The sequence below is a fragment of the Haemaphysalis longicornis genome, unplaced genomic scaffold (genome assembly GCF_048455015.1).
Source record: "Haemaphysalis longicornis isolate Haplotype H1 unplaced genomic scaffold, Haemaphysalis longicornis Haplotype H1 scaffold_3, whole genome shotgun sequence".
NCBI lineage: Eukaryota > Metazoa > Arthropoda > Arachnida > Ixodida > Ixodidae > Haemaphysalis > Haemaphysalis longicornis.
The window spans coordinates 125,568,440-125,594,236 of NW_027526335.1; the positions used below are offsets into that span (position 1 = coordinate 125,568,440).

The 25,797-nt window shown below is 47.0% G+C and overlaps 1 protein-coding gene across 4 annotated transcripts in view; it reads right to left on the reverse strand.

Annotated features, from left to right (window-relative positions):
- Positions 1 to 25,797, reverse strand: part of Sh (Potassium voltage-gated channel protein Shaker) — a 621,315-nt gene that overhangs the window by 45,144 nt on the left and 550,374 nt on the right. The window contains exon 1 of one of the 4 annotated variants that reach the window (XM_077704115.1): positions 7,281 to 7,666. The exons of the other annotated variants lie outside the window; for them this stretch is intronic. Within the exon in view, the coding sequence (XP_077560241.1) occupies positions 7,281 to 7,405 (125 nt within the window). The 5' untranslated portion in view covers positions 7,406 to 7,666. Of the gene's footprint in view, positions 1 to 7,280; positions 7,667 to 25,797 lie in introns of those variants that run through there. 4 annotated transcript variants of the gene reach the window in all.

Consider the following 25,797-nt stretch of genomic DNA (forward strand, 5'->3'; position numbering starts at 1 on the left):
CTTCCCTTGCTCACCAGAAGTACTTCGGCGTCAGAGACCCGACGGGATAGAGCGAGAAAGACGAGTTGGAACGACTTAGATACTAAATACAGCCGGTCTGAATCAGTAGGTTTTCGGAACTGAAAAAAAAAAGAAATAAAACACTCAGGTGGCGATTTCGCAGAAAGCTTCCAATGAAGATGTGATGATTCGTCCCAAAGCTTCGAAGTCATGATTCACCTTTCTGTAGTACTGTAAACTTTGAGAAAGAAGAGAAGGGTAAAGATTTTTAACATTACAATTAATGAGACTACAAGTCTGTTGGCATTGTTTTAGTACGCATACCCTAGCCGTGAACCGTGCGGTCCGTCGCATTGGACCCATGATCGATGAACGGTAAATTCAAGCAGGCAATGGTAGCCGAAAACAAACTGGCTTATCTTGTTCATCTAGCCGACAATGATTTGTTTCTGGAAAGTACAATGGGCATTCGCGACGTACACGCGAAATGAAGCACTCTTCTCAGAAAAGGTGGGCCGCATAAGCATGCTTTCCAAGATCCTTTTTGTAGATGAGTTTGCAAAGTCAAATATCATGCGTTTTACACGCGTACATATTTCATTAAGCGGAATCGGCTTTGTTTCGACCACGAAAACTCCGTGTTTTTGAAGTTTACTTCTCGCGAAATTCGGAGGGTGTGTTTTCGCAGAGTATTAAAAAAAAAAAAGCTTGATGTTTATCAGGGTTTATTTCTCGCAAATACTAGATTCCCCTAAATTCGGAGTTTAATTTTTCTCTATTCTCAGCCCAACAAACTTTCAGATGCGATCATATGGGAACACAAACAGATTAGAACAGACGAATCACATTTTTTTGCTTGGAAGCATTGATTATAGGAACACACATGCACACTGGAAGACATACTTGAATTCAACGCTTGTACGCATAACACTGCGTAAGTGTCGTTTCTGCGTGCGCCCAGCGTCCGAAAAAGAGTATTTTGAACTGTAGAAATTCATTTTAATGACTCTAAGTTGGCCTAGCAGTCACACTACCCCTTCCTTTCTTTTCCTGAAGAATCATAGCTCGCCGAACCTTTTTTTTCTTCCTGTTGCTGGTCCCCATGAAAGCTGTTTCTTTTTAGTAAGTTATGCTTCTCCGCAAAGGTCGTGTTTAATGATACCCTCTCCGTTATCTCAAAGCCCAGCTATTATGGCAAAACTCCCCCCTAATCACCACTCAAACGACCCTATGCTCTTACCTATGGTGAAGAAACACGGGCTTTGCGCCAAAAAGATAGAGCATACCGGAAGGACGGGAAGAGCCCAATCGGCTGGTTCTGACTTACCCATCAAAATCGAAAAAAAGAAATGGCAATGTTGCTGCGGTGAGCGCACAGACTGATCTCTCCAAGTGCAACGGCGCAAAAAGCAGCCACCGGCTTTAATTGAAAATTGCCGGATGGAATTAGAAACGGCGAGATTCGAATCAGCGGCTCCAACTCGCACGAACAGCGTACAGAGTGGTTCTGGAATGTGCTCTCTTAGAATGGGGCTTCAGATATCTCCATTCCACACGAATCGGGGCGCGCTAGAATGGGTTCAGCACCTCCACTACTCTCTTACCTGTCGAGTCTTGCTTTCAACTTCCTTGGAGAAGCCTCCTACCTCCCGGTAGTAGAAAGAGAGAGAAAATAGAAGGCTACTACCTCCCGGTAGTAGCCTTCCCAGAGATCTCAATGACGTTTTTTTGCGCGTGAGCCTCTTAGAAAAGTGGACAAGCGGGTGGTGTGGTACCGTAGAGCGATCGGGTTTGCTCGTGTTGACAGTCCTCAAGCGAAATTCATTGCCGCGTAATCCCTGTGATGCGAATGTGTTCAGAAGGTTGAAAGATTGTGGTGCGGAATGACAGATCGTCGACGCAGCAAGCTGCGTGGACATTTCGGGTGGTTCTGACTTTCCTAATTTCAGTGGCGCTTTCGGTCAACTATAGACGTGGCCGGTTCGCGCCCCGCTATTGTCTAACCAAAACAATACCAAAAATATCAGCACAACGTTATTTTGTTTCGCTTTTCTTGTTTTCTGAGACAGCCCCGGTTGGCAACTCCTACCAATGGAACAACCCTACGCGGCATCATGCAGGGAAATGAGGCAACGAACCTTCTATTTTACAACCATGCTAGGAATAAGCGAAGCGAAGCATGTTGTTTAGACGCTCATTGATAGCCACTGAATAGCCTCTTACCGACGTTAGCCCGGTTTAAAAAATTGGAGCTTGACTAGGCGGAACTATTTTTCAGAAATATTCCTTTTAGAAATGAGCGTCTGAGCGGCTTGGAAGGCCGCAAACACTTGCGTCGGCCCTTTTAAGGCTTGGAAGGGCTCGTACAGATTCCGAAATTTACGAGGGGCCACGTCTGTTGCTACGCACCAGCAAGCTGTCTGGAGCTATCATCACTGAGTCAAGAGTGTCAACGTGGCTTCAATGTCTAAGGCGAAATTCTCTTAGCAGCTTGTTCACGTGTATTCGCTAAACCACCAAGGACGTACAACGTCCCGATGGTCGGCAGATTACGAATTGACGACGGGTACATCAGCTAACTGAAGCGAGCAGGGATAATGGACTCCTAAACGCATACTACCTATCGCGATAGCAGCATGCTTGACACACTTTGTCTTCATTATGCAGGCGAAGTAGTCTCGTTCACGGATATATACTCCACTTACAACATCGCCAACGATCCCATTTTCGCTTTCCCCTAACAACTGAGAGAAAGGAAAGAGAGAAAGCCGCAAAAGGAGATAGCTGCCTAAGCATCGGCGAGTGCTCCTATATGGGTGGCATATTTCGTATCCATTTCCCACATGCGGCGTCGCTGGCTGCAAGCGTGGACATCTCGAGGAGGGCCGATTCGTTCCCATTTCCTCGTCCGCAACCGCTACGTCGTCGTCTTCGCGGGTGCGTAACGCGCGGAGGTCGCGATAAATTTTCGACGGATCGCGGCCCTCCTTAGCGGCGCCTACTCGCGAGACGCGTATATACGGGAATGGGATCGCGTGACGCCGCGCGCTTGGGAAGCCATCAATTCGCCTTTAGCCGGACGTCGTCACAAGGGGACCCTCGCGTTCCGCTGCGCAACGAAAACTGGGCGTCGAAGGGAACCGATTGCTCGACCAGTTTTGCCGCCTTGCCTATTTTATTTTTTGCGTGGTTGTTGGAAGCAGAAAAATTAGAATTTTGTTAGCGTCGAGCTCCAATATGGCGCCTAAGAACGCAAAGTCGGGGCGAACCACATAAAGCTTTGACGAACGGAGGCAAAAAGAAAGCGAGGAAGAAAAGCGCACCTTGTATTTGGAACAGAAATGTACGATGGCTCACATCGATAGTGAAAGAAGAGTACAACAAGAAAAGCACCGGGTTACTAAACGCAATTAGGAATGGTACGAAACTATGTCGTACGGATGGAGGTCGCGAAGACTGCCTCGTCACTACGACTTCTCTGATTAAAACTGAACTGCACCAGTAAAGAACTCTCCTGATGGAATGCAAACAGTCAAAAGAGAAAAACTTCGTTTTCTGAATATTGAGGATCAAAGTTACGGCGGCTGCCAGAGAAGCGTTTTTTCGAAACTCAACCTCATAGTCGCCTGTCTTGAGTCCTGGATGATCTCAAGGTTTCGTGGCAGGGTATGTAATAGGACTACCCTTGTCCTTCTAAGGTCCTCCAGATAAGCACTTCCAATCCTAAATTATAAGCCCTTACCTCCTCCCCCTCCTTCTGGTCGTGTCCTAAGGTAGGGGCCTCCGAACCATGCCCTGTGAGACAAATCGGAACCACAGCTCTCCAGCCCTCTTCTGGTCACCGTCGCTTCAGCTCTTGAATCTTATTGAAGTCACCTAATTGAATTTTTCCACATGCCGCAGCTTCGCGAAAGGTTGGGCTACTTGCACTGGGTCGGGGTCAATGAAAGCCTCGATCTTGTTGCGAGCCACTGTCGTTTGAATGAAGCTCCCACATTTTGGACAGGTGCAAGAAGTTTTTGTTCTGAGTACCCAGAAATGAAGTCTATCTAAGTAGAACAGTAATTCTGGCCTTGATAACCACGAATTTTGTATGCCACTGCTATTAGGCACTTCAGGGACTAGGGCGAAATTATGCCTGCCTTTTGCCAAATAGAAAAGGACCGTCGAATGTGAAAGTGACAGAATTCTGAACTCCATTAACCAATCCAATGAGCGAGCATCGGGCCTAGATTCAACAAAACGTTTTGAGTTGCACCTGGTTGACAGTGATGGAGCAAACATTGACTCAATATATTTAAACGTTTAGGTTTTAGGTTCGTTAGAGTAGAGAAAACTGTCAGGGACTCGTAGGTTTTTTTTTTCGCATACTACTGTCAGCAAAAATGTTCAACAATGAATAGAATAACTACTAAAGGTAGAATTGAGGGGATTTTAAGAAACCTCATGGAATGAGCAGACTGACCCCTTTCATTTTAGTTTTATTTAGTAGGAGTTCTGCAGCTACAGGCAGCCCTATTTACGACTACATACAAACTTTAATTCCAATTTCTTTCAATGTAGCAAAAATTCAAAGCGTTTTCTTAGTCATAAAGGGAAATAATTTGGGGGTTCATTCGATTAATAGCTCATTCTTTCTTTACAAAGCCCGTAATAATAGCTAAGCGCTAAGGGCAAATACCTAGTTCTGGCACGCCTATTGCACTGTGCTTCATACCTTTATATACGTCAAACTGTCAGTGTTTTAGATTAATATTTTGCTAGATGACCAAAGTTCCAATTATTTCTGTCGTTGAAATTTTCAAGGCGCAAATATTTTTATTTGATCTGAAATAATATATATGCTATGCTATGTCAAAATACATGCATCTTTTATTTTCAGCCTCTTCGGGGTGATATCAACTTCGACAGGTTTTAGTTATACAAGCGCAGGAATGAAGACCAAAAATACCCCAAATGTGATAGAAAAACGCTAAAAAATTGTCTAGGCGATTCACAAAACAAAAATGAAACGCCTCATTTCACGGATATTGTGGGGAGAATGAATAAAAAATCTTCTCCCATAATATGACATGAGCGTACACAATGCGTACTCAATACTATGAGCGTAATCAATTCGATGTGTAGTTATTGAGGTTCTAAAATACGATTAGTGCGCACCGACAAATGGCAATACTGTTTTCAGAACATTTTCAGAAGGCAAAAGTTTCGAAGGGACAGCAAAATCGGAATGCCATTTTCTTGCTTTAGCAGATGCCACCCTTGCTGTTCGGTTACACTTGGAGCAACAGAAAAGCGGTTAGGATTACAAAATAGCTCCAGGGCCGCCACTTACTTTTTTTGGCAGTTATTATTGCAGCGTAACCTAACTTATATAAACACTGTTTCGTCTACCAAGATTTACGGCTTCGTTTCGTTTCGTTTTTGACTGACTGATTTACCTTTGCGGTTCAGTTACTGTAAATGCTTCCAATGCGACACATTGAAATGTTTGGAGGCATAAGCAATGCCCCGGTTGCGGACGGAACGAGGACTGCGAAGAAAGGAAACACGCTATCACCATCATTATCTACAGGAAGGAGGTGCAATTAAATGGCATTTTAAGGGGGACAATGGGCACGGGTAATGTCCTTGAACAACCCCCGTTTTATCCCTTTCCTGCTGAAGACCCGTGCGCAGTCTGCATCCGCCTCTTATGAAGAGGGCAATGTACTTGAAATATAGATACATACATTCGTACAAATATACATACGTACGTGCATACATACATACATACATACATACATACATACATACATACATACATACATACATACATACATACATACATACATACATACATACATACATACATACATACATACATACATACATACATACGTACGTGCGTGCGTGCGTGCGTACGCCCATGCGTACATACGTGTATACATTCATAACGTACATGCACGCATACATACGTACATTCATACGTACGGACGTACATACACGTGTACATACATGCATAATACATCTATACGTACACACGTACGTACACAAAAGCAGACATGGACAAATATACAATGCCGGACGCGGCGTCCGCTTTTTCGGTGGAAATGGAAGACGAAAATGTACTTGTGTCGAGATTTCGGCGCACGTTAAAAACCCGCAGAAGGTCTAAATTATTTCGTAGCTTTCCGCTGTGGGCCGGCTCATATTTCGGGAGGAGCCATGCGCGTCAATGCGAACACCCGTATTTCATTTCAATTGACAAATGAAGCGCGAATACGAAAATATCAGAACACATGAAAACAAACATAATGGCTCGGGGATATGAAAAACGAAAGGCGCGTTTCATCCTTTTGCAGGAAGTTCTATTACCGACCCTCATTAGTGTAACTTAGCCAATCCATAGTTTCACTGACACGAAAAATAAATCATTCAATGTATGCGGATTTCCGTGTACCCGTTTCATGTGTAGGTGACTGTACGCAAGTACATACATATGTAATTACGTAAAAGGGCAATAACTGACATTGCCACGACACATCTCACGGCTGCGACAATTGTCTTTGCGCACGAAACTTCCCTCCATCCGGTCAAACCTTTTTACTCCATCGCAAATTGCTCGAGGCTGGCCGGGGTCATTAAAAATAAATTATAGGCAGCTCGTAATTAAGCAAGGCAAGTTGTCTGAGGACAAATTGCGTGTGCTCCGAGAAAGATTCTTTTAACAAACAAACATGTCTCTGTTCGCAAATGATAGATCTTCATAAAGTGCATTGCAAGGCAAGTTTTATTAAATCTCAGTTCAGATTTTTTTTTATAAAAAAGATACGGTAAACTGGTAAAAATGCGGTAAAGATCCGGTAGTGAGGATGCGGTAAAGCGATTATGCCATGACCGCATCCCTAAGTGGCCAAGAAAGGGTATCCTGGCTTCGTAAAGCTTCTTCCGAAAAAGACGCAAACAGACGGACTTAACGCGTCCCCCAAACAGATGCTTGTAGAAACCACAACAGCCCAAGACGAATCCAAATCACCAAAACTAGCTCAATTAAAAAAGTAACGTAGTATATTTTTGCCGCCACACCGTGTTTCAGAAATGACTAATATTCAACAGCAGGCAATCTAAATATTTGGTCGTATCGCAATAGCTCCCGGCCAAGTAAAAAAAAAAAAAAAAAACGTGCCCGACGGCGGTGGGGAGCGCGCGCTGCGCATTCGCCGAGGGCAACGGGACGGGGTCGGAGGACGCGTTCGAGAATCGGCGGCGGCCGTGGCCTTGGCGGCGCTCGCTCTTACGCTGCCTGTTGTTGGTGGCTGCTGCTCCCGCTGCTCCGCGAGTGGTGGTGGTGGTGGCCGGAGGTGGCCGCGCTCGGTGGTCTGGGCGCATCCCCGGCATTGCCCAAGGTGCTGATGCGGATCATGGCTACGCATGGCGGCCCCTGGCCGCCGCACGCGACGACGACGACGCTGCTGCTCCCTTAAGGCTACTGCTGCCGCCGCCGCCACAACGCCCGCTTCCGCCGCAACCACAGGCACGGGTCCAGCGGAGCCGCCGAGGACGGCTCCACCGACGACACACGCACCCCTTGGCACGCGGCCCCGAAGCCGCACACGCACGCACGCACAGCAGCCGAGCCCGGGACGAAGCTGGCCCGCGCGCGGCCGCGCAGCAGCACAGCTCCGCTCCCGTGAGGTGCGAGCGCCGCGCGATCTGACGGGAAGGAGGCCTTAGGAGCGCAATAACGGTGTTTCAACCTCCGCCGCCGCCCCCTCTAGTGGTGGCGGTGACCGGGAAGCTTTTATTCGCAGCTCCCTTCCCTGGCAGCACCGGGCTTCCCGCACGCTCCGTCCGGATCTCTGGGCGCGCTTTATGGACAGGAGGCGTCAGCTTGCAGTCGCGTTGGGATCCTTTCACGACGAATCGACCGGCCGGACTCGGAGAGCTGGGACTTCGTTTGAGGAGCTTGTGCCGTGCCCGAGGTAATTTTTTTTGTTGGTTTTGAAGACATTCTTCACCTTATTTGACACTTCTTCACGTTGCATCTTGTGTATTACTGCGAAGCAGTATATGTCCTATCTCCACAAATTTTCGTTCCGGTGAAGCCGCATCACCCGGCGGCGGTCCGGGGCTCCTCCTCATCACTTCCGACGGCTCTTTCACAACAGTTTTTCCCCTCGCCACAAACGGCGCCTCTTTCACAAATTGCGCAATCGGTAAACAACGGCGGTAGAGATGAATGCAGAGAACAAACAGAAGCGCGAAGGGGCGTAAAAACGACCGAAAGCCGCCGCGCTGAACTTGTAGCAGCCGCAGTTGCCGCCAAAAATTCCAGCTCGCCGAGTACCTATGAATTCCTCCATGTTGAAGATAAACTTACCCGGTTGAAACGCCGGCATGAGCCCATAATTCTTCTTCAGCTTGAAAGGCGCGGTTGAGCACGAGGTCGCGGGTTCGATTCACGGCCGCGGCGGCCGCTTTTCTGATGGAGGCGAAAAGCAAAAACGCCCGTGTGTACAGGATTTCGGCGAACGTTAAAGATCTCCAGGTGGTCACAATTATACCGCAGCCCTCCACTACGGCGCGCCTCATCGCCTGCGTTGCGTCGGCGCGTTAAACCCTACAATCAATCTTCAGCTTGAAAGGCTTTCCGAGCGATATTTTCGCCGGTGTATTTCACGCCTAAATACGCGCCAATCACTGGTTGCCCATTTATGCGTGCACGGTTCGGGGCTGGATATAGGGGGCGTGCAGGCACAGCTAGGCGTCATGCGGTTACCGATGACATGCCCGTTGTGCTGGTGGGAGATTTAAATGCGGTCGTCTCACGGCTCGCTGCGACCTCTCAGCTGTCCACCATGATCGAACGGTTTGGTTTTGGGTTGGTGTGCTACACAGATAGTAAGATGCCTACGACACTGGAGGGAAGCGACAGCCATATATTTGTTCGCTAGGGTAAAGCTCGAGCCCTTGAGTTTTTAACTCACTATGGGACGAACGCATGACACTCGCTCGGAGGAAGAAGAGCGGGAATTGAAGGAGCGTCGGCCTGAACAGAAGCTCGAGTGGGCGTGTAAACAACTGGAAGCCGGTGCCAACGTCGCTGCCGCTTCAAGTTCCAGCTAGTGGAGTAGTTGCGAATCTCTCCCAGATGAACAGCAACTTACCCGCTTTGAACGCCGACGTGACCCTGTATTTCTTGTTCAGTTTAGAGGGCTTTAAGAACGACATTTTCGACGACGTCTTTCACTTCTAAGCACGCCCACATAATCGGTTACCGCTTCATGCGCGTATGCGTTGGAGGTGGAGGGAGGGCAGAGGGGCTGGCGCGTGCACACGGAGCTATATGTTTCATGCCCCTACTGACGACATGTCCGTTGTGGTGACGGCAGGTTTAAATATGGACATCAAACGGCCTTATGCAACCCGTCCGGTGTCGTCAGTGGTAGAGCGGATTGGGTTGGTGTGTTGATGATGATGGTTGGTGTTTCATGGCGCAAGGCCAACGAGGGCAAAGAGCGCCAGAAAAGAAGTTATATAATGAAGCGAAATGATTACCACAAAAAGGTAGGTATAAAAACATGTAAATCGAACATAGTAAAATCAATTAAAGGTAATGGTGATGGCTGGTGTATAGGGCCAGATTTGATTATGCGTGATATGAGATAAGGCTTAAAAACTTAACATCTGACAAATAATCAAACACACGTTTCATAGAAACACTGGCATCGTCACCTAGAAACAGCGATGGATGTAGTGGGATATGTTGTCTGTAGAGTTCTCTGAAGTGTTTGTGTCGTGTTGTGTGAAGTGCCTTGCATGTTATTAGTATGTGGACTACGGATAGGCCCTCCCCGCACCTGCTACACAGGGGTCTTGGAGATCCCGTGAGCAGGTGGGAATGTGTTGCATGCGTGTGGCCTACCCGTAATCGAGCCAGGGTAACTTCGTTGTGTCTGTTGTGAGTATCAGTGGTGTATGCTCCCAAGAGTGGCTTTATAATGTGTAGTTTGTTGTCAGTCTGTTGATTCCAGTGTGCTTGCCATGTTGTGCGAAGGTGTTGTCTGATGTGTGATTTGAGGTCGGTGTAAGGTATTGTTGTTATGTCAACGGTAGTTGTAAGGGCAGCAGCGGCCGCCATTCGGTCTGCGGTCTCATTACCTGGAATTCCAGAGTGCCCTGGCACCCAGCACACGGTCACCTCAAGGTTTAACGCATGCACAGACATAAGATTACTAATGAGAGCATTGACCACGTGGTTTTTAGACTTCTGTGAGGATAATGTACGCACAACACTTAAAGAATCAGTATAAATTACAGATTTCGGGATTCGACTTAGAACAATATGTTGAACTACAAGAAGTATGCCATAGGCCTCTGCCGTAAAGATACTTGTATTTCTATTCATAGTTGTACAGACATTAAAGGTGCCACCATGCGCAGCACAGGAGACAGTTGTGGCAGTTTTTGAAGCATCCGTGTAAAATTCAGCACACTTATATTTGTGCTGAAGGGACAAGAAATGTTGCACGATCGCGCTTCTAGGCACTCTGTTTTTCTCGACACTTATAAAAGATACATAACATGATATCGGGCGAAGCTGCCACGGTACTAGAAGTTCAGTAGCGGAGGTTTTGATGGTATCTGAGAACATGACATCAAGTTGCGACGCTTCTTCTCTTACTCTGAAAGCGAAGGGAGCAGGTCTGTGTAGGCTCGCTGACGTTCTAGGCTCCATTTGTTGCACTCTACATACAGACTTTCGACTGGACTAGTCCGAAAGGCACCACATGACAAGCGGAGCCCTAGATGAAGCACGGGGTCCAGCATTCTGAGGGATGTTTTAGTGGCTGACCCATAGAAAACGCTACCATAGTCCAGTCGTGAGCCTATCAAGCTGGTAAAAACACGTAAAAGTTGTTTGTCAGCACCAAAAGAAATGTGCGACAGAACCTTCAGGATAGTCATTGTTTTTAAGCATTTATGTTTTAGTTGTTTTATGTGTGGGATAAATGTGAGCTTTTCGTCAAAGATTATACCTAAAAACGTGTGTTCTTTCTTGACAGGAATCGAGACACCATTGAGATGAATGTCGGGATCCGGCCGGATGCCACGCCTCTTGGAAAACAAGACACAAGTGCACTTCCCTGGATTAAATTTAAAACCGTTGCTGTCTGCCCAACCAGCTAGCTTGTTAACACCAAGCTGGACTTGGCGCTCGCAGACAGACAGGTTACAAGACTTAAAGGATAATTGAACGTCGTCTACATAAATGGAGCAGGAAATCGATGGTGGTAGCGCCTTACGAAGAGAATTCATTTTTACAATAAACAAAGTGCAACTCAAAACTCCACCTTGCGGCACGCCGTTTTCCTGCACATGAACCCTAGAAAGTGCAGTTCCAACTCGCACGCGAAACGTTCTTTCAGACAGGTAACTGGCAAGCGTGTTCATCATGTTACCCGACATGCCAAAGGACTTCAAGTCGCTAAGGATGCCGTACCGCCAAGCAGTATCGTACGCCTTTTCAAGATCAAAGAAGACTGTCATACAGTACTGCTTGTGGAGGAAAGCATCTTTGATATAAGACTCTAACGCAACGAGTTGATCGTTGGTAGATCGCCCCGCCCTGAAGCCCACCTGGCAGCTCTCGAGAAGAACATTGTACTCTAAGAAGTACACAAGCCTCCTGTTTATCATCTTCTCGAAGAGCTTACACAGGCAGCTTGTCAGGGCAATGGGGCGATAACTGGTAGGAGAGGAAGGGTCCTTCCCTTCCTTTCGGACAGCCACTACTATGGCCTCCCTCCAAGAGCGAGGAATGTGCCCCGAAAGCCATAATTTATTGTATAGGTGTAAGAGTGTTTCAAGAGTGTCTGGGTGTAGGTGCTGTATCATGGTGTATGTAATCTTATCTGCGCCTGGAGCTGAAGGTTTGCACGGGCTCAGGGCAGCCCTCAACTCATACAGAGTGAATTCAGAGTTGTAAGAAGTTTTTGATTTGTCTTTGTCGTGTAAGGGCTTTTTTTCTGCAGTTGTTTTGTGTTTCATGAAAGTGTTTGTGTAGTGTGCTGAACTAGACACGTGTTCGAAGTGTTGTGCAAGTGTGTTAGCCTGGTATTCCAGTGTGTCCCCTGTTGTGCTAACCAGGGGCAGGCTGTGTGTCTGTTGTCCTTTGAGCTTGCGTATACGTGTCCAGACTTTGTGTGTGTCTGTGTATGAATTAATGGATGTCAAGAAAGTGTGCCAACTCTCTCGTTTTGCCTCACAGCGCACACGTTTTCCAAACGCCTTGGCCCGTTTGAACAAAATAAGGTTACCCGACGTGGGGTACCGACGAAGGATACCCCACGCCTTGTTCTGGGCCTCTCGCGCCCGCCTACAGTCCTCATTCCACCACGGCCTCCTCTGGTTGCACGGGGCACCAGAGGCGTGGGGAATGGACTTTTCGGCGGCGTCGAGGATGTGCGCCGTAAGGAGTTGGGTAGCTTCTTCAACGTGTAGGTGTCCTATGGATGTGTGGTGTAATTTCGATGTCTGTGTAAATGTGTTCCAGTTAGCTCGTGCTTCATTGAACCTATTATGGGAAGATGAACTGCTTGGGCCTTTACCTATATATGTTAGTGACGTGGGGAAGTGGTCACTGCCATATGGGTATGTGCCCACTCCCCACTCAAGACATGGAAAGAGAATTGCAGAACCAATAGCCAAGTCAAGATGTGAGTATGTCTTGTGTCCTATGTTATGGTATGTAGGCTGTTTCTTGTTGAAAAGGCATGCTCCAGAGGACGTTAAAAACTTCTCTATCAGGCGACCTCGGGCATCCGTGCGAGAAGAGCCCCAAAGAGAATTGTGTGCATTTAAGTCGCCCGTTAAGATGTACGGTTCAGGAAGCTGGTCGACCAGCGCCTCAAAGTCAGAGCTCAGAAGTGCAAGATCAGGAGCGATGTAGATGGAGCATACCGTTATCAACCTATTAAAAATTATTGTGCGGACGGCTACAGCCTCAAGGACGGTGTTCAAGGTGACAGGGTGGCATGCTAAGGATTTCTGGACGATTATGGCCACACCGCCAGAAGAGTGTGTGCAGCCATCCCTGTCTTTCCTGTATACCAGGTAACTATTCAAGAAATTTGTGTGTTTAGAATTCAAATGTGTTTCCTGAACACACATTACACTTGGCTGATTGGTATGCAGAATCTCATACACGTCGTCAAGATTATTCAGAAGGCCTCTGCAGTTCCATTGTACTATGTTCTCTCTTCCCATTATGAAGTGTTCGGAGCTACTGGACTGTGTAGTTTATGTGTCGTCTTTCGGGGCTGTGACTCTCGTCTTTTTTGGCTTGTCGGGAGGCTTTGGTGTCGGGACGCGTTCCTTGCGGTGCACCGCAGACAAGAACGGACCGACGTCCATTACATCCTCGGATGTCCTCGCAGCGCCTGAGGGATCAGGCTCCTTGGACCGCGAACCCTTTGGGGCGCGCTTTTCTTTGCCCGCTACCACCGAGGGATTCAGGAACGCCTCGGATGGCGCAGGCGGCGGGGTGGGGGTGGGAGCTGCCGCTGGCCTCCCATGTCCATCTCCTCTGCGCCCTCGCCTGTGGTTTGGGACGCTGGAGTGGAAGTGGAGGATGCAGCATCGCTTCCACCAGACGTGGTTGCCCCCACAGCCGCTGCTGGCTCAGCGAGCGGTGCGGAGGCGGGTTGGGCTGCTTGAGGCAACCCAGGGGGGGGGGGGGAGCGGTGGGGGGGACCAAGTCCGACTCGCGGTACTGGGTCCCCGCAGAAACCAGACGCCGCTCCGCCCCCCGGCGAGCTGCGTCGGCATACCTCCCCAGAGGGAAAGAAAGAGGCGAACCTCTTTCGCGCCTCTGGGAAGGTGATGTTTTCAGTGACCTTGATGTTAATGATTTTCTTTTCTAATTGAAACTTTTCGCAGCTGCGGGACCATGCTGCGTGCGGCCCCTGACAGTTTGCACAGGTGAAGGTAGTAGAGTCACACTTTTCAGTAGGGTGGTCATGTACGGCGCATTTCGCGCAGGTCGTTTTGCCGCGACAAGAAGTTGTAGCGTCCCCGAATCGCTGGCACTTGTAGCAGCGGCGCGGGTTAGCTATGTACGGACGTACACCACACCAATGAAGCCAGCATTGATGTGCTCAGGAAGTTTTGATTTGTTGCATGTCAAGATTGTATGCTTTGTGGGGATTTCCTTATTGTCTCGTCTGATGGTGATACGCCTCACTGCAGTTACACCCTGATCTTTCAGGCCTTCCAACAGATCAGCTTCGGTCTCATTCAACAAATCGGTCTCCGAGATCACACCCTGAGAGCTGTTGAGGCTACGATGAGGAGTGACTCTGATGGCCAGATCTGCCATGCAGGTTTGCGACAGGAGGTTAGTGGCTTGTTGCTGCGTCTTGACATTGACTAGGACTTCACCGGTACAGAGTTTCTTAGCATAGAACGATTTTCCGAGGATGACTTCCAGGAACTTAGTGATCAAGAATACGGACATGGAAGAAACAGGGTTTGTTTTGTCAACTGCCTCGATAACCAAGAATCGAGGATAGTTGTCAGGTTTCGGAATGTGGATTGTTGGAAGGGATGGAAAGGAAACTTCGGTGCGGCCCCTTTTCGGGGGCCGATCACGTCTGGGGGGGCGGGGGTTTGAATTATTCATATGGCATAGGAAAATGCGGGGAGACGGGGGTACTTTCTTCTGTGACCTTACCCTGGTAGTCAAAGAGGTCCCGGAGCTCCCTGCCTGGTAGACAGGCAGGGAGCCCATCCGCCGGAGCTTGACCTGGGCTCCGAAGGCCACCGTTCGTGGTTTCTAACCCTCCACCTATAAACACATCGCCACGGTTGGACCCAGCTTATGTTTGGGGGCTCGGGGTCCGCGGTATCGCCAGTACCGTCACCAAGATTGCTCACCAAGGTTGGTGTGTTGCACAAACAGTAATGTGGTAGATCGGATTGGGTTGGTAGGTTACACAAACAGTAATGTCGAATCAGCACACTAAGGTACATTCCTTTCAGGTAGGCGATGAAGCCTTGTAAACAGTCACCGAATACGTATATTTTGGGCAAGTCATAGCTGCTGATCCAAACCATGAACGGGAAATCACCCGCAGGATAAGCATGAGGTGGGCTGCGTTTCGTAAGAACTCCGACATCCTGACTGGTAAGCTTCCTCTGTCACACAAAAAGCTTGTATTTAACCAACTTGTTCTTCCAGTAGTGACTTACGGGGCAGAAACTTGGGGTCTCACCAAAAGACTTGAAAACAAACTTAGATCGGCACAAAGGGCCATGGATCGCCGAATGCTAGGGTTCATGCTGAGGGACCAGATAACAGCCGCATAGATTGGAAAACAGACCAAAGTGAGGGTCATTCTATAGTTCAAATTAAGCGAAGGAAATAGGCATGGGCTTGTCACGTAATGCGAATGAGGGACAACAGGTGGGCAATCCGTTTGGCAGACTGGCTGCCAATAGACCGCAAACGCACTAGGGGTCAGCCGAGAACTCGTTAAGGAGGTGAGCTACAAAAATTTGGAGAAAAAACTTGGACTCAGCTAGCACTCGATAGGCTTGGCTGGAAATCTTTGGGGGAAACTTGCAGTGGACACAAACAGTCTTATGATATATATATATATATATATATATATATATATATATATATATATATATATATATATATATATATATATATATATATATATATATATATATATATATATATATATATATATATATATATATATATATATATATATATATATATATATATATATATATATAGGTGTGTATATATATATATATTTAATTGCTTGCTTGTGGGGTTTAACGCGCCGACGCAACGCAGGCGATGAGGCGCGCCGTAGTGGATGGAGGGCTCCGGATTAATTTCGACCACCTGCGGATCTTTAATCTTTAACGTGCGCCTATATATATATATATATATATCTGTGTGTGTGTGTGGGTGTGTGTGTGAGTGAGTGTCTGTTCAGCATGGGGCGTGCCTGCTTGGTCAAACACGATTTACAGCTGCCGCTGAGGTAGACGCCTGAGCGTCCATCGCCGTAGAGACATGAGAGGCACATGCTCGGAACGAGATAGACACGTCATAGCGTACGCTCCTCCAAGGTGATGTCCAATGATTATCATATCCAAGAAAATAAAGGCAGCTCACGCTTATAGCAATAATAATGGTGCAAAGGTCGTTGCGGCAGCCAAGATGGCGCAAATCGGCTGCAATCGTGGACTTACCCGTTTTGATGGTCGTAAAGGTTGCGTGCAGCTTCGCTGCCTTCAAGTCTTACGCGTCAGAGTGAGCTTCCTTCATTGTTTTCTTCTCTGTGTTACTATGACTGAAATGATTGGCCAAGCGCCCTTGTTATCACTGCACATGCACTAATAGCGTAAACGAGCTCTACTATTTCCGTAACTGGCATGCTCAAATTACCTTGTAGGGCTCCAGTGGTGCGATTGCTGCATCTCATTATCATCCTTATCATCATTTTTTAGATGCGAATTTTTTATTTTTTTTCTTGTCTTCATGCTTTTCGCCCTTGTAAGCCCCACATGTACGCTATTGGCGTAAACGTTCTTGGCTGCTTCTGCAATTAGCGTGCTCGAATCTTTTTTGCACGTCTAAATACATTACTCCAGCACACATTTCTATTCGAAAGCCACAATGCATTGACCAGATCAACATTCTTTTTTTTTATCGGTCATGTTGCAGGGGATGCCCGCCCGACTCGCCTCCTGTAGACTCTGTGTTCAAATGCCTGACCGTAATTCGCCCAATCTTCTTTTTTTACGTTTATTGTGGTTATCGGATATTTTGGGAGCCACGTTTCAGTCACGCGGACGATCGAGTAACGCCGGATTTTTGCGTATTGTAGTATTTATGGCTTTCGCATTACAAGATGCAAAGGGAAAGGGTGATGATTTCAATGAGAAGACACGTTCGGCAATTGGACACTAATGCTACAATATTCACTAATTTTAAAAAAAGTGCTAGGGTGTCTTGGTATTTCTATTTTGAACGTACAAATCTGAAGTAATTTATTTACGCATGTATCAGAACAACGTGTAGGAATTTCGCCTTGAGCGTACGCTTCACGTCCAACCGCTTGTATCAGTAATGCGCTCATGGCATTGTTATAAAACGGTGATAGTGGTTCACAACCTGATTGAAAATCAGAAGACACCAAATTTGGTATTACGAGGTTGCCCCAAAAAACCACGTATGTGGTATCTAAGGTTGTAGTTATTCAGAAAAACAATCCAACAAAGCGATGCCACAGCAGTGTACCTCACAATTGTGCGAACGTTTTCCAAACATTCAGAGCTGGCAGAGCCATCTTGCGTGGTCACTGCTGTTGATGCACACAAAAGCAGAGCGAGAACTTCAAGCTTCTGAAATTTGTTGCGGGCTACCAGAAGGAAACAGAAGGTGTTCTAAACGATGCGCTTAGTTTGTGAATTCTGGCGCTCGTAAGGGCAGGTAAGAATTGGAAAGAACCACTTGTTCGGAAAAATTTTTAATAGATCATAAAAAATTACTGTTATCGCCTCTTTAAGTAGGCCAACAATATTTACATTGTTAGCAGCAATCTATGCATTATCATCATCGTTATTACTAATTATAATTGTACTCGAAAACATGACAAACGGACAACACCTTCACCTGAACAGCCAACGCCCTAAAAGCGACGCCCAAAAAACTGCGAGGGTTCTCAAAGCTACGATTTCGCTTACAAAATTTAGGATTTTTTTGCCCATAATAGCGCAGTGCGCCACCAATGCAAAGCCGAATGTAGAGGCCTGTGTCAGGCGCAAGAGATGAGACACCAAAGGATTCGGCGTCTGCGACGGCCGTGAATGATCGAATAGGTGCCTTTTCGCGTGGGTTGCAACGACTGTGCAATGTCTCGCGTCTATGATCTGCCCCGCGTCTCATGGGCTCGAGGATCTGCAGTCCTCTCCTCTAGGGCTGTGACCCCTCTGGGATCACAGCCCTAGAGAAGTACGCACGCCAGTCTTCGACTCCAGGGAGGACGCTGCTACAAAAAAAGGCCCACAGCCTGGATTCCTACCCAAAACTCGTCGACGGCCATCCCTTCCGCGTGCTCGGGTCAGCAAAGCTCCGCCCTGGTTATTCCGGCTTGGTCGCAACCTACTGCGTGCTACTTCTCTTCTAGTCTACTCTGGCGCACATTTATTGACCCCGAGGGCCTCGTGCCATTGAGGGACGTCGCAGTGGCCCTGTTTCGATAAACTCGGCGAACAATAATAAATAGAAAGAACAAACATTCGATATTGGCCCAACTGGGTTGTTCGGTTTGTTGCTTCTTCTTGTACTTGACGTTGCTCGAACTCTGGACATTTTAGCTGGCGCAGTGTATTGATACTCAGAGACCGACCAGAGCCAACAGAAACCGAATGCCGCGATTTCGTGCGGGTCGTTACCGTGTATCAATTTCGAGAATGAGGAAAATAATTCTGGCAGGCGCGGTGGGAGTGACGGGCGCCTCAAATCAACAATACAGAGCGTAGTTGATATTTGAGCTCCAGCGTCACTGCGTGCATGGTACCACGTCGTGTCGATTATGGTACGTCGCCACATTCTCTTGGTCAGCAGAAGGTTGTTGTTCTTGATTCGCTACGAGATATTGATCGGCCGCCGGGTCTCGAAAGGACCGATGGGTGTGGCATATTGCCACACCTGTTCTGGCGATATTTATCTGCGTGCACACTGACGCTCAATGCTCTCTCTTGCATCTGCGAACGACCGCTACAGCACGCTAACGCCGCAACTCAACACGTTGTCCGACATGTTCCGCGAGGGGAAAAGAATTGCCGATTAACCGGGAGTAGATGGAACTTCGTTTTGCTCAGCGAAACAAGCCGCTGTTTTTCCGGGTCACGCGAAACCAGCGCCACAGCAAATGCGGAAAGCCGCGCCTTTATCCTGCCTTGATTCGTCTCCAACCATGAGAGTGGTCTACTGCGCGTCTACTGAGCGGTCTACTGCGGTCTGGGTTTCCTCGGCGATGCAGCGACTTACGTTAGCACAAAACACAAAATACGGACACAAAACTACTGAGGGTTTCTCTCTCTCTCGCTATATATATATATATATATATATATATATATATATATATATATATATATTGTCACGTGCCAGTCTGTGGGATGAGAGCATTATTAAGTAGGACAGACATGCTAATCCCCCGCGTGGGTACGTGCCGTGTGATGGGCACAGCAAAGGACGACGAAGGAGCGCGTTAGCTAGTGGCTCGTGTGCTCGGTTCTTGGTCGCCATATTGCTAGCCACCAACCGGTGCTCTCTGTGTGTTTCCTCTGGCAAGTTAGGCACCTCGCCTTATTAGGCGAGGTGCCTAACTTTGCACTGCGTCTTCGCCAAGAAAACTTCTCGGCGCCCCTGTTTGACAGGACGCAACACTGGTGAAGGTGTGCAGCTGCGGCCAGCACGGGGAGGGACCCGCACACTCCACCAAAATGTAACGTGGCGGCAGGACAGACGACATGAACGATGAGACAGTCGAACGATCTATTTACAGATTATTTACATGGCGGCCAAGCCAGAGCCCGAGCAGGCAGAACGCACAGACAGATCTTCGTCGTCGTAGGCTGGGATCACCGAGCCGCGTTACATTGCCCTCTTCATCGTCTACTCGTGACAATATATATATATATATATATATATATATATATATATATATATATATATATATATATATATATATATATATATATATATATATATATATATATATATATATATATATATATATATATATATACATCCGCGGCTAGAGAATGACGCGCGAGGCAGTGGTGGCGAGACGCGCGCTGGGAGCCTGCCTACAGGCCCGCCCACAGATGTTAGGCTTGACACTACGACCGACGGATATTCGATTGCTGATCTCGTAAGCCGAGCATATGACAATTTTTAATGCAATTCTTCATCGCATCATTATCTCCTTTCTCGTATCTGCAGCTTTGTTTGGGACTTGAGTCCCAAATACTGAATGCAGCGGTAACAAGCTATCGCTCGAGCTACCTGCGCCGGCCTGCGTCACTTCGTGGCCGTAGCCGCCGCATGTTCAGCAACAGTGCGGCTCCCGCAGTGCGCCTGTCATGTGCGCGGCGCTTTTTCACGTCCAGTGTAATAACTAGCAACAAAAATAGAGTGCCTGGAATCGCTGTAGAAATTGAATCGCGGCAGCTGTGCGATGAGACAATGAAATCCCGCCGCCTCAGCCACCAAGGATAGGATCGTTTGTAGCTCGAAAGCAAAAGCTCCGTCCTCCGATCAGAGCGGCGAGCCGGCAAGAAACCGTGACGGAGGGGTCCCGTGGTGCGCTCTCGTAGGAGCTACACGGCCGATTTTTCCGTCATGTGAATAGCCCTGAGCAGTACTATCACGTTTATTGCTTTGCTAACCGATTAGCGCATTCTGGTGGTAACACTATATGGAGCAAATTATGAATTATTACTGTCTCAATTACTTTACTTGCCGTAAAATGTCGTGGAAACTGAACGACTATGCAGGGCGTCACGCTGCACTGCGGTCACTCGCTACATCAAACCCCTGATGTTACTGATGTACATTACTCGACGCCATGCTCTGTTCGAACTATGATATGTATTGAAGCGTTGAAAAAAAAAAACAGTGCTGCTTCTTAAAACATTTGGGTTGTAATACATAATGACATTTCGATCCAGAAATGCTGAGCTTTATTCTTGTGCAAACAAAAGCTAAATTGAGAACGCTTCTATTTCTGCTCGTAAAACCACTGAGCAAGTTCCTTCAAAATTTCGCTTTTTATGTTAGTGACGCATTAAAAAAAAATGTTGGTCGCATTGTGGATATTGCAAGCGGCCCGGAGCAAAACAGACGACAGAGACGGCTTCCAGACACATATGTTCTTCAGTTTGTTGAACAGCGCTCGGAAATGATGGCGCCATAAGCCGGCTGTTACGGAGGCAAAGCAGAAAACAGTATACATGGTAGCATGAGTTCTCGAAAAGTGCTGTCTGAAGATCCAAATTTCTTAGAAACTGAACAGGCGTGTCTCGAAGAAAGCACATCTAGCTACTGGAGCGCAATAAGCTTGGTAAATGTTCTTTTTATTTTCATCCAGACCCCTTGAAGCTGGGTAGATGGAAGCATACGTAGAAATTCATGCAAAAATATTTGATGCATAACACAGCCGTGAAGTGTTGCCTTCCACTATCCGCACTGATAGATGGCGCACTATAAAAGTGTAACAGACAAAAATACGGCGTTTATTCTCCGCAGTTATCCTATCTTTACGCCTACTTCGACGAATTTGGACGGGTAATGTAGCACAACGAGCCCAAGTTGTAAATCTTCGATTGACGCGATCCTCCGGAGCGCGCGCGAAACTTATTCGGAAAAATAGTAGAGGTACGAGTGGATGGCCTAGGGAGCCCCAGGCTGAGAAAGCGAGTGCAGCTACAGTGAAAGCATTTTTAGTCGTTTCGTTTATCATTTGTTTGCCTCTCCTGCCAGCTAATTAACAATTGTTAACAAAGAAAACGCGTACCCTAACCACGCGCTCCCATGCGCCAAGCAAGGATTACAACAAAACTCAAGTGGACGTTATGTCGTAAAAGAAAGCGGCAGAGCCCGCAGCAGCAGAAAGAAGGAAACACAAAGTTGTAGTAGGAAGAAAAAAAATGAAAATAAAGAATAATGAATTAAACCAAAAACAGAAAAAGAGAAGAAAGGGGAGAAAGGTCCGAGTGTACAAAAATAAAGTAAAATGGTCTAGACCGATTTCTAATCAAACAGAGAACCAGCGAAGCTGTCTATCACCCGTTCTCATAATGACAACCAGTTATTTATCAAACCACAAGAGGCAGCAACGGCCACCCCGCTCCTCACCAAAGCGGAGAAGGAGCGGAACGGCAATCTCTATCACCATAAAAGAATAAAAAATAAAAAAACGTCCGACGATATCCAAGCTCTTCTTATGAGTTGTGAATGTGACACCATTATTGTCCAGTTAAATGTCGCGGCAGGCTCATGCGAGTTTTGCGCTGGCGTAATGATTTTGAGTTTTCCTGCTGGCTAAGTTGTCCAGTTTTGCCATTTATTTGGTGTCTGCTTTTTTAGAGTTTATGCGTTAGCATCTTTCCTGTAGACCGGAATAATTTGGGCGATATTGCTGATAATTCTACTGTCTCACAGGGTGGTCTGGGTCACTCGTGACTGTTGCGCCGTTCGGTGCGGCTAGGGCGGCCTGTGCTTGGTGACGTGTGGCTGCCATTGGACCGCCGCAGAAGTGGCCGCTTTCCACGTGGCTCTCCGCATTCACAGGCATTCCCAAGCGGCGCGGACATTATTTTGCGGTTTAATGACGCGAATCGCGTGCTACTGAAGGCTTTCTATTCATGTGAGTGCTGGAGCCGTTTACTGATTCCGACGCCCCCGACGCCAGCTTTCTCGCTCAATGAGCCATTCGCTCTCGCACTGTAAGAGTGACGCGCTGTAGACTCTCTAGGAAGAACGGACTGCAGATGTGTTCTCAAGAAGGAGAGTGCCGTGGCATCAACGTCGCACTCTCCTCAATAATGCCATACCTGTACGTAACACGCTCACTGCCGTAGCTGTTGAGAAGTGGATTTCACTGGCGTATGTGAACAGGGCGGAGACAGTTAGGAAGAGTTACAGCCGACGTTTGAACAACATATTTATTTTATTGTAGTCATGACAGGACAAAGAGAAAGGCGGTGACAATTATGAAAACAGAATACCCTACAAGGCTGGCTTTCTGAGGCTTAAAGAAGACGCTGGCTGACAAAAAAAGTTGGCGTATGATCATGCCATATTTTGTAGAGTAGCGAAAGTCGTTCGCAGATGTTGAGATGTGGATGAAACGGGAGAAATATAACTAAGTGGACATAAGAAATATTTTTCAAGATGTTTGATAAGGAGTGAACGCATCGAAGCTGACACAAGTGTTTAGAAATACAATAATGTTCACTGAAACGCAGAGGAGCACAACTAAAGTTGAAAGATTCACAGCTTTCTCCGTAAATTTGAAGTTGAAGAAATATTTGGAGGCCTTTCACTATTGTGAAGATTGAAGTACAGCAAAGCTTTATTCGTGAGTGTGAGTGTATTGATTTAAGTATGTAATGCTATTTGTAATGTTGGAGTAGTCTTAGCAACCAATTGTCATATTATTAGTTTTGGACAGCTTTGACGAAACAAGAGTTACAGCCGCTATCTGCAACCAAACTCCCGCCATGGATGGCCATGTTTTGAGAAGGAACGGTAATTGCGTAACGTTTAAACTTTTACTGGAAAATACTAATCACGACACGGAAATGAAACTCGGTGTAATGATAGTATCGTTTTCGCAGCCAATTGTTACGTACCTGATTTTAATAAACTGTCAATGATTCCAGAGTTGCAGCCAATATATGTAACCATACTCCTCACATTTATGCCCATGTATGGACGCTTAAAACTTTACTGCGAACCAAGCACTACAAGTCAATGAAACTTGGAGTTATGATAGAGCCATCGTAGCGGCCCGTTGTCACGTAATTTTGGCGGGAAAAAGTTCTGATAAAACGAAGGGTGCAGCTTCTTTCTGCTGGGCTTTTGCGATAAAGTTGGCTCTCGCGCAAGGCGCTTTTGCTCAAGAGATTTTCGCCGACGAAGAACAAAAACGCGCGGAAACCTAGCCGTACACAGCTTCGCTTTAAAAATCCCAAGTGTAAACGTTTATCAACTGAGGAGAGGAGCGAATTTCTCGTCAAGTGCGGAGTCTCCGAAAAAGCTCAAGCACGTTTGGTTTGCAGCGATTTAGCACCCACCTTGGTGGATGACAACGTTTGATTGTCGAAGATAGACCTTATTTGGCAAGCCGAAGGTGGATCTCATTATGGCCGAAACGGTCCTCCTCTAGAAATTCGAAACAAGAATCATGTGCCAACACAAGCTCAAACGTGGTGATCAAGCCTTTCCTGAGAGAAATTACTAATTACTCCCAAGGAAGTACCAAGAGGCTTCACGAAACAGACCACGAATTTTCTGCGAAGCTGGCAGATAAGGCTGATACGCTTACGCAATAAACATACAAAAAGAAGTGCTACCAAGATAGAACCCTTCTCCTTGACCTCAGAAGCACTGCGCCTTAGCCCACCCAGCCACCGCTGCTACGAAAACAAAGTTAAATGTTTAATGAAGTGCATTATGTTCTTAGCAATAGCAGTAGACAAAATGAACTCATAAATTACTCCACCCTTATTTTAAATTCAAGGGGAAGCCAGGAAAGCGTTTAAAACGAAACATTTTTTGAAAACTCCTTAATAATAGAGCAAGCATCAGACAACGGCCCCGTGCCTGGAACGTAGAAACCGGTACGATCCGACGGGATGCAAAACACACGATTGCCGGCAGCACAGTGGCGCTAAATTGGCGACGGAACGGGAGTGGTTTGGCGCACTGGAGAAAAGGAAGGTAGGAGAGGGCAGGAAAATAGGAAGCCACCGATTGGTAGGGAGCTTGTCGTCATCGATTGGTGGTAAGGGGAGTAAAAAATGCATGGTGAGGAGGCAAATAGCGTAATAAAAAAATAACCAGGCAAGGCTTTAGCAGACCACGTCTGCTTGTGGCAGGCGATAAACGCGTGTTTTGGGCGACGAGGAGTAGCAAACGAAAAGAGCGACCCCAACAAGAAACAGATAAAAGCTCGAAGATGCAGCGCCGTGATTTCTGCGCGAGTAACATATAGCAAGAGTTTCTCGGGTGTATGCAGTTGTGTTCCTCTGCCACCGTTACTTCCGAGGTATATGTAGGCTGTTCACTCTTTTAAACGGAATAAACCTAGAGCCGCCTCTGTCCCCAATAAAGTCTGTTTCTTTTTGTTTCACAGCAATGTCTTCTGCATCGCTGTTTCTATGAAAAACGAGTAAGGTTCAACCAACCGAACCTCAGCTCTACATGCTATAGAATTTTTACCGCCTTCTTCATGAGTTGGGTGTATAAATAGGTCGCAAAAGCCGCATAAACTGTCGCGCGTACCTGGGAATAATCTTTAGGTCATATGGTATCTTAAATGTGTAAGCAAAGAGAACACAACGTTGCAAGCTATTGCCTCCGAACTATACAAAATTACGCACGTTTTGCCTCAACAGTCACGAAGGTTAGCTCGAAAACACGAATAGAACATAAGTGTTTACAATTCGACTTGAGATGGACAGAAGGGTTTTGCTGTCATTCCGCTAGATCTTTTTTAGCTTTTCCTCTTCCTTGCCGTAGCTAATGTGTACTATATCTCCACTTTGTTAGCGTAAACGTCATTTTCTTTTCGCGGAAGCACAACCGACGCGTAAAAAGACGCATGCCCGCATAAATACACACACGCATTTTATGCACGCAGCAACACACGCGCCCACACAAACTCAAACACACGGAGAATCCCCCGTACGCAGAGGTTTTTCGAAAATTTTAAGCTCCCGATATCAGGTACTTCAGAATTGGCGTGCAGCTTTCTTCCAAAAAAGTTAGAGATTAAAAAAAAATTGCCGGCTTTAAATTGAATTATTGCGTTTTAAAACACCCGCACATGCATCAAGCACGAGACGCAACATGCGTTCGCCGAAAAAAAACGCTATACCCATCTTGATGGCGGAGGTTTTCAGCGGCAGCGCTGAAACTTTTGAGTGATTCACATCTCGGGCACGCTCATAGGCTCACCCGCGCCGCGCGAGAAGCCCAGTGGCTCGACCGAA